Source organism: Lynx rufus, unplaced genomic scaffold (genome assembly GCF_022079265.1).
Source record: "Lynx rufus isolate CCGP_SWC_20201006 ecotype Redwood Valley unplaced genomic scaffold, mLynRuf1.p SCAF_9, whole genome shotgun sequence".
Classification (NCBI taxonomy): domain Eukaryota; kingdom Metazoa; phylum Chordata; class Mammalia; order Carnivora; family Felidae; genus Lynx; species Lynx rufus.
Window position 1 is genome coordinate 75882165 of NW_025814897.1, and position 8570 is coordinate 75890734.

The 8570-nt window shown below is 47.5% G+C and overlaps 1 protein-coding gene and 1 pseudogene across 1 annotated transcript; both read right to left on the reverse strand.

The window, feature by feature from the left end:
• Positions 1-332: 332 nt before the first annotated feature.
• LOC124504581 (60S ribosomal protein L7-like) lies at positions 333-1060 on the reverse strand (annotated as a pseudogene).
• Positions 1061-4236: 3176 nt separating this feature from the next.
• DBX1 (developing brain homeobox 1) lies at positions 4237-8301 on the reverse strand. Its single transcript, XM_047070419.1, has 4 exons — positions 7935-8301; positions 7192-7293; positions 5041-5243; positions 4237-4596 (listed from the first exon to the last, which is right to left on the reverse strand). The coding sequence occupies exons 1-4, from the start codon at positions 8299-8301 to the stop codon at positions 4237-4239; spliced, it is 1032 nt and encodes a 343-aa protein (XP_046926375.1).
• Positions 8302-8570: the final 269 nt, after the last annotated feature.

An 8570-nucleotide genomic window follows, 5' to 3' on the forward strand; every position in this document is an offset into this window, starting at 1 on the left:
GCTATGCATGTCACCAGGGAAACAGTGTGCAAAACGGGCATGGTCCTCGTCCTTTGGTTCAGCTAAAAGAGACACTAAAAAGCCAAAACATGGCATTTGTAGTTCTGAAGATGTAGACCTTTGTGATTATAAGGGAGTAGCATACACATTTTAAAAAGTTTAGGCTGGTTTTTCTTTCCTTTTCTGAGTTTTCTTAACTTCTCTCTTTTTCTCTCTCTTTCTTTTTCTCTCTCATTTCCCTTTTCTTCTTTTCTTTTCTTTTTTTTTTTTTCTAATTTGGACATAGTCCTTTATTAAGTGACCAGATTACAAAAATAATCATGGTGGATACCTTAGTTCATCCTTCTAAGAAGCCTATTGATCTGATTTTCTCTGTTGCCAGCATCCACAAAATGGGTAGTCTTTTTCTTCATTGCTTCTTGTGGAGAAGATAATTTGAAGGGCCATAGGAAGTTGTTTGCTTCTTTGAAACATTCTCCAACAATATAGATGTCAAGAATCAGATCCTCCATGCAGATGATGCCATATTTACCAGGAGATAGAGCGATCAATGTGCTCTCTGTCAGGGCAATTCGCTTCTTGTTGATTTTTCTCTAACCACGCTTGTAGATCAGTTCATTCACTGACTTCTGGTTTGGGTACCCCCATGCTATAGATGGTTCCACAGTCCTCAGCAAGTTATCTGAAGCCTTGTTGAGCGTTCCAAAGGTGCCGTTGAATATCTGACAAAGGCAAAGGAGCTGCAGCACCTTTCAAACCTTTGGGCTCACACTGTTGATACCTCTGATCCTGATGACAAAAGTCAATTTGGGTTCCTCAGGCTTGTAGAAGTTGCCAGCTTTTCTGGCAACAGAATCTCATTTTTGTCCATCTGCCTATATTCCTTGTGGTAATGCTTAGCTTTTTCATAGATAAGCTTCCTCTTTGCCTTTCGAAGCATCTTTTGGGCAAACTTCTTTCTCAGATGGTTGATTTTCAACTCTGCAAAATTCCTTTGCTATTTTTAAAGGGTTTCCGCCACAGCAGGAACCTTCTTTTTCTTCTCTTCTGCACCCTCCATGAGTCCATCTGGAAAAGAGGAAATTCTGTCTCTTTTCTTAAGTAAACCCTACTGCCAACATGGGGCTTGAACTCACGACCTGGAAATCAAGAGTTGCATACTCTACTGACTGAGCTAGCCAGGTGCCCCATTAACTTTTCCTAATATAGAAAAACTTTACACCATATATTGCTTCTTACATTATATTATGCAATACATTCGCATTGTGTTATGATAATATTGCTTACCATGAATTTTTTCATTTGGTCATAATTTTGACCATTACTGGAGTTTTAGTTCTTCTAACATGTGAGTTATTTTTCCAGTTTATTTAAATTTTTTTTAAATGTTTTAATTGAAATTAAAAATCACACATTTTCCATCTTAATCATTTTTAAATTGCATTTCAGTAATGTTAGCCGTATTCACATCGTTGCACAACAAATCTCTAGAACTTTTTCATCTTGTAAAACTGAAAGTCTGTACCCATTAAACAACTGTTTCCCCAACTGACCCCAACCCTTGGAAACCATAATTCTACTCTCCGTTTCTGAGTTTGAATGTGTTGGATACCTCATATAGGTGGAATCGTATAGTCCTTGTCTTTTTTTTTTTTTTACCAGCTTATTTCACTTAGCATAATGTCCTCAAGGTTCATTCATGTTTGGCATGTGACAAGATTTCTTTCCTTAAGCTGAATAATAATCTGTTGTGTGTATATACCACATTTTCTTTATTCATTCATCCATCGGTGGACATTTAGGTTGCAGAAGCTATTGTGAATGATGTGAATGATGAGATGTGAATATCTCTTGGCTATTGTGAACAATGCCACTTTGGGGTGCCCCCAAAGTACTTTGTAGACACTAATCTATCCCCATGCCTGAAAATAGTTCTTGACGGTAAGTAAGAACTGTGGGCTTGAGCTAGCAGGGAGGGTAAAGTGGGCCACTCTGGTCAGGATCCCATCTATGGATGTCCAGACAACAGTGGAGGGAAGGAGAAAAAATAGCCTGAATCACTCAGAGCAGAATTTCTTATCTAAAAGGTTATATGCCTACCATGGGCAGAACACCATGCTAGGTGGTTTCATATGTGTTGGGGGGGGGAATGTGGAGGGTTTCTTGGATTAAGATAATTATGACAATAAGATTTTTTTTTCAAGTTCTCAGGATCATTTCTAAATAATGAAAATAGTGATCACCAGTGTCAGGAACAGGCCCAGCACAGGAAGATATCAGAACCTTACATGGAGAGAGGGCTTGTGTTATTTGGAAAGAGAATTAAACTGAGAATAGAAAAATTCAGATTTCAGATAGGATACAAACTATTGAAATTTAAGTTTAACAACTGCCCCCCCCCCGACTATTGGGGTATGGGTTAGGATAATTAAGTGTGGGTCTGTGTGGCTGAGGCAGCAAATACCAATCTCTGAAAGCCCACAGAAGCCTTTACCAGGGTTCTACCTGATGTTTTTTGCTCCTACGTTGCTGTTTAAGTTGTTTCTGTTGAAAGCTAGTCTTTAAAGAAATTTAGTTTCACTTGTGAGCCCCAGAGTCTGTATCTGGGCCCACAAGTCATGGCTATGGATGACATTCCTGAGAAAATCAGCTTACACACAGAAGATAAGACCAATTTTGAGCTTCGCTGAGGAATAGAAATTGTATAAACTTTCAAGAAGGGAAAGTAAAGCCATCGTAAACTTGAACAGCTTAAACTGACTTTCAATGATTTCAGGCCTTAGAGAAGAAGGATTACTGCAGACTCAACTTGTTGGTACCACTTTACTGGTGCTCCTTTCCTCGTAACCATAGCAAATGTGGTTATCGATGGTACAGGGAAGCAGAAAAGGCACTGGCCTGAGAGTCAGAGATGGGTTCTAGTTCCAGCTTGGCCACTAAACAGCTGGATGGCTTTAGAGATGTGCCATTCTCTCTCGAATGTCAGCTTCCCTTCCCGAAATCCCAGTAGCATTGGATGAGAAGCTCATCATCCCTTTCAGCTCTGACATTGTGTGAATTAATGATATACTTGACCACTATGTCCATTCTACTTTTTATTTGGCATTTGTTCATTTGATACATATATACATATATAAAAATCTGTACAAGGTAAAAATACAAAATAAGTATTTCTTTATAAGTTATGCAATTAAACAGCTACCTTTTTAAAGTTTAAAAGCCATTGCAGAGAGAGACAGAGAGAAAAGTCTAGTCAATCCTTTATAGTCATTCACAATAACATTGGTATAAAATATCATACAACACATGTGTACAAAATAGTGTACAGTTCATAAAAGCTGTGCAAAGACAGCAAAGTTCTGTAAAAAAAAAAAAATCAAAATCAAAGAGGCTGTGGGTTCTCTCTCTGCTTATGTCATGCCCAGTGCTCGAGTCTTGCAGGTCAGTGTAATCTCCCCAGAAATAATAAAAGGGCACAAGGTAGAGTGCTTGGTGCATATACTATGGATGCAGAAATTAAAAAGAAAAAGCTCTGAAAGACACATACAGAAATAGAGACTGACTCTTCCCTCAATAACTCACTTCTTTGCCCAGAGAGCATTTGGAATACAACAGGAAGGACTCCGTATTTATGTTGTGCCTTAGACCAGAAGGTGTATATGTGTATAACATTTTTAAAAAAAAGTTTTTTTTTAATTCAGATATCTAAGGGAGCTGCTATGGAAAGACTGGGTTACCAGAGTCAACATGGGTAGGGAGACCGGTCCACCTAAGACAGGGGGGTGGATCTAGGAAGTCAGAGGTCTTAGAGTTATATGCTTGATGTTGTGACTCCTAACTCCGTTTCCTTCTCCATAAAGAGTTTCCTGTCTTACAGAGGTGTGGCTTCTAAAGACCAGCAGGGCCTGGCTCACAGCAAGACCCAGGCTATAGGAGTGAACACCCCACTGTGTTTTAAATAGCTTGCAATAAGCAAGATAGGAGCTCCGGTGGGAAGTTAAGGCTGGGACCAAGACCTAAACTTCACTTACGTGGAGAGAGCTGCTGGGAGGTGTGTGGGGCAAGGAAACGCCATTTTGGGCAATGGAAGGGGCTGCGGCGCCCTTGACCAGGCTGAGGTTCTGCAAAGGGAAGCGGCAGCGTCTGGACAGCGGGGACTAAGCGGACAAGCAGACTGAATCACACCTCTTCAATTTCAAAGTACTTTGAAACAGTACGCAGGGCACGGGAGGGCTTCTAAGACACGGTGATCTCCTCCTCTTCGCCCTCCTCATCGTCCTCGGAGTCGGAGAAGTCCGAAGGCTTGCCTGGGCTGCTGGAGTGAGCCGGTGAGGCAGGCAGCGGCCCTTCCAGCCGCGGGTCCCGCAGGTGCCGAGGGTCGGGGGACGCGTGATAGACCAGGCGGTGGCGGGGGCTGCCCGGGCCGTCGTCTTCCTCCTCGTCATCCCCTGGGCCCTTCTGGCCCACGTCGCTGAGGTCCGGGTGCGGATTGAGTTTCGTGGGAAGGGTCTGCTCTCGGCAGCCCCCGCTAGACAGAAGCTCGCGCTCCTTGGAGTTCCGCCACTTCATGCGTCGGTTCTGGAACCAGATTTTCACCTGGAGCGGGGAGGAGAGAGAGCGGGGGACAAGCAGCGGTTATCGCAGGCGCTCCCCACCAAGGGCGTGGGGGAGGGGCTCCGGCAGGACCGTCGGGGAGGTAAGAGGCTCTGTCCTTCTCCCCCTCCTTGCCCGCTGCCCAGTGAGTTCAGATGGTCAAGGACTCACCCTACCCTCACCCCCTCCTCAGCTTCTCGCTCCTCTAGCCCCATCCTCACGCACCTGACCCGGCTGTGCGCAGGTGGGGGGCAATGAGCCGGGGAGACAAGCAAGCTGTCCCGAGTGGCCTCAAGGAAGCTGGCTCGTGCGCTCATTCCCTCTCTAGACTTTACTTTCCCCATCCGTAGGAGGGGACCTAACGGGTTTCAGAGGACCCTTCCAATTGCACGATGCGTGGGGAGGGGTGAAGCGGGGAGGGTGGGGCTTTGGGGAGACCGCCCTCACTTGTGAGTCTTTCAAGCCCAACTTGGCCGCCAGCTTCTTGCGGTCGGGCTTGCTGATGTACTTCTGCTTCTGGAACATCTTCTCCAGCGCCTTGCGCTGCACGTCGGAGAACACGGCTCGTCGCAGCATGCCTCTGCGAGGCTTGCCGCGGGCAGCAAGCGGCCAGGAGAAGGTCCCCGGGATGGGTACGACGCTCGAGGACGCTGCGGAGGGGTGGGGTGGGGGGTTGCGAGTGAGTGGGCGGCGTCCCGCCGCGGCAGTAGCGTCTGCCCCTCCCTCGTGGCCTCCCTCGGTTTTTCTCTCTGATCCCTTCATCTCTTTAAAGCTCTCCTTTTTCTCCCCTTGGAGAATAGGCCAGGAACCTACAAACCTGCGAGACTGAAAGGCGCTTTCCGCCCAAATAACTTTCCCTTTCAACCAGGCAAACCCGGATTAGGTAAAACCACGGAAACACAGAAAACAGCCTCCACAATAGCCTGTTTCGTTTTTCCATTCAACAGTCTCAGGGGAACAGTGTCAAGGGAGCAAACCTGCGTATATCGGCTAAAATAGCAACAGAAAAAAATTACAAAAATAAAAATAAAAATATCCAGCTGAGGCCGCTGGGTTTCCCCCTTATGCTTTTATCACCTTGGTGGCTTTTGCATTCTTTAGATGAAAATGAGGTGCCTTACTTATTTGACAGAAGAAAATCCGCTTTGGATTTTTTTTTTTTTTGAAAAATCCAATCAGCATTCATCTTTTTCATATTAATCTTTCTTCCCCTCCCCCACAAAACGTAAAGAATTCGGCCCGAATACATGAAAAGTGGCAGCTAATTAGCACATTGACCGCTCCCCAATGGGTATTGGCATGATAAAAAGGGGGAGAGTTTTCCTTTAAGGGAGGGAAAAAAAAAACCAAAAAGAAACAGAGACTCTAATGAAGCGTGAATGGTAATTGTGTAGTAATGAACTAACAGAAAAAGACTGAGGACAAGCAGCGAAAGCCATATATTACTGGGACAAAAGAGATTTACACTTTCAAACTAAACACAACTGCAGGCCAAGACCATTGGGAGAATACTGATGGCAGAGGCTTCTCTTCCCGGAATCATTTTCATTAAATGGACATGAAAAGCTATTTATAAAGCTCGGGTTGTTTTTGTTGGAGCATTGAGATGAGGGAGAAAGGCAGCAAATTCCATTATCAGCAGCAGCATGAATGGTGGTGGGGGGCTGTTGGTGAATTCTCTCTCCCCCTTTTAAAAATCAATTGCTTATTTCTTTCTCTGATATTTGGGAGTGTTGTCGTGGTTCTACCCATCCCCCACCAACCGTGCCCAGTCTCCCTTCTCTTTATAGGCTCTCCTCTGTCTCCTGAGTCTTGACCGGTTGCTGAGTTTTCAGCTATACTTTGAGCACCACTGGGATTCCAGGATGGATAAAAACCTCGTGTAAACTGTTGAAGGTGTTTCTCCTCCAGACTAGGACCCCGTTACGGGTTTCCCTCAGACTTATTTTAGAAGTTGAAGGTCTTTAAAAAAGATAAGGCGGGGGGGGGGGCAGGATACGAGAAGAGGTTGGGAAATCAGGTTGGAAATAGAAGGTTGGGGTTGTGGGAGGATCTAGTCCCCCTCCCCCTGGGCGACCCCAGGCATCCCACACAAGAGGGCACCCCATGTGGTCTTGTGAAAAGCCCGAAACCCTGAATGAGTCTTAAAGAGAAATTAGCCCCGGCTGGTAGGTGTCTCTCGGCGGCGTGGAGGGGCGAGGGCCGGTCTGTGTGTGGCTGCCCGGAGGAGCTGACCAATTGGTCATGGTGCTGAAACCTTTGTGGCGGAATCGTGGCCAAGTGCACTGACTCTGTGGGAAAACGGCGGCGTGAAGGGATGCCAACAGCTCCTCGCCGGGAAGGGAACCGCCTCAAATTGGGACCATGACAATTCCTGCTAATTTGTAGAGCAGGGAATTGGTGCAAAGTGTCAAGCAGTCACTGCTTGTGCTAAATAGGGCATCAAATTGGCGCGACGGATTCGTGAATGTTGTACGCCTCGCAACCTCTGAACCAGAGCATAACCCCGAGGGGTGGACGGAGAAATATGGCTTTCGGAGCAGGGAGCGACGGGCTGGGGCTGGGCCGCCGCCCCCCAGGAAGGGGGATGAGACCTACCTGGGAAATAAGAAGATCTGATGAAAGGCTGGAAGGAGCCTTCAAAGTAGGGAAAGGCGAAGGTCTTGGGAGGGACGCTCTGGAGTAAGGCAGGGGATGTTTCTGGCAGAGAGTAAAGGAGAAAGGAAAAGAGGGAGAGAGACAGAAAGGGAATTTGATTAGGTACTTGATTATTGTACAGAGCATTGAATATATGATATGATTAACCCTTCAGCTGGCTTCAAAGGCATCTTTCTCAATGTTTTGACAAAGTAGGAGAAACCTTTTCCTAACATCGTGTCATCTGTGGAATCCTTCCACCACCACCACCCCCCACCCTCCTCCCCCCACACACCTCAGAGTTGGCTCCCTGTCACGATTCTCATCCTAGGTACTAACGAGATATGCAGTATTAGGGCGGGTAGGAAAAGAATTGTAGATCCATTATACTAGCTAAGCTAGTAAATATATTGTCTTGGGTTTATAAAAACTGGCTTCCAAAAGTTTGAGGGCAGAAACACAACACGCCTAGGGGCGGGCGCTCTCTCCGACTGCAGGTAATCAAGTTCGTTCCGAGGGTGGGGCGAACCTGGAGGCTTTTCTTCCGGGAATTGGCTGGACCTGAGTCTCACATTGCGCGAGTGGGGTCCCGGGGATCCTGCGTAAGTGTATGTGCGCAGATGTGTGAGTGGGCAAGGAAACAGGAAACCGGGGCAAGAAGGACTCGCACCTGGACCGGCCCTCAGTGTCCTGCGCTCACTTACCGGTTCTGGGAGCAGAGGAGAGGATGGCGTTAACCCCAAACTTCAGAAACGTTGGCTCGCTGGCAGGGGCGGCGGCCGTCTGAGGTGAACCGTCCGGTCGGCTGCCTGGACCCGGGGAGCCCAGGTCCGAGGTCCCGGTGTCTGTGAGAGTCGCGGGGGCCCCCTGCCTAGGGGGCGACATGCTGGCCGTGGGTAAGCTGCGGGGCAGGTAAGCCGGAGGCCGGCTGATGCGGATCAGATCCTCCACCAGAAAGCTCGAATGGCCGGAAAATGCCGACTGCAGGGACTGGGGCAGCGTTAAGGTGGGCGTGGGGCGCAAGAGGCTCGGGTACCCGGCGGGGGGCGCGAGGAGGCCAGGGAACATCATGTTAGGCGCGGGGCGGGCGGAATAACCCTTCTTCCAGTGGCCTGAGGGTAAATGCCTCGCTTCCCGCCCCTCCCGCCCCCGCGATGCCCTCTCTCTTGGGCTTAGCAAACGTCTCCAAGTAATGATCCCACTTGGGCGTCTGCGAGTCCTCCGTGGTCCTCCCGTCGAGGTGATGGTTTTATAGTGGCCCGCCCGTTAAAGCGCTTTGAAAAGTGACAGCTCTGACAATGAAGTTCAACAAAGTTCTCCACTCGAGCTTCATTCGCTGG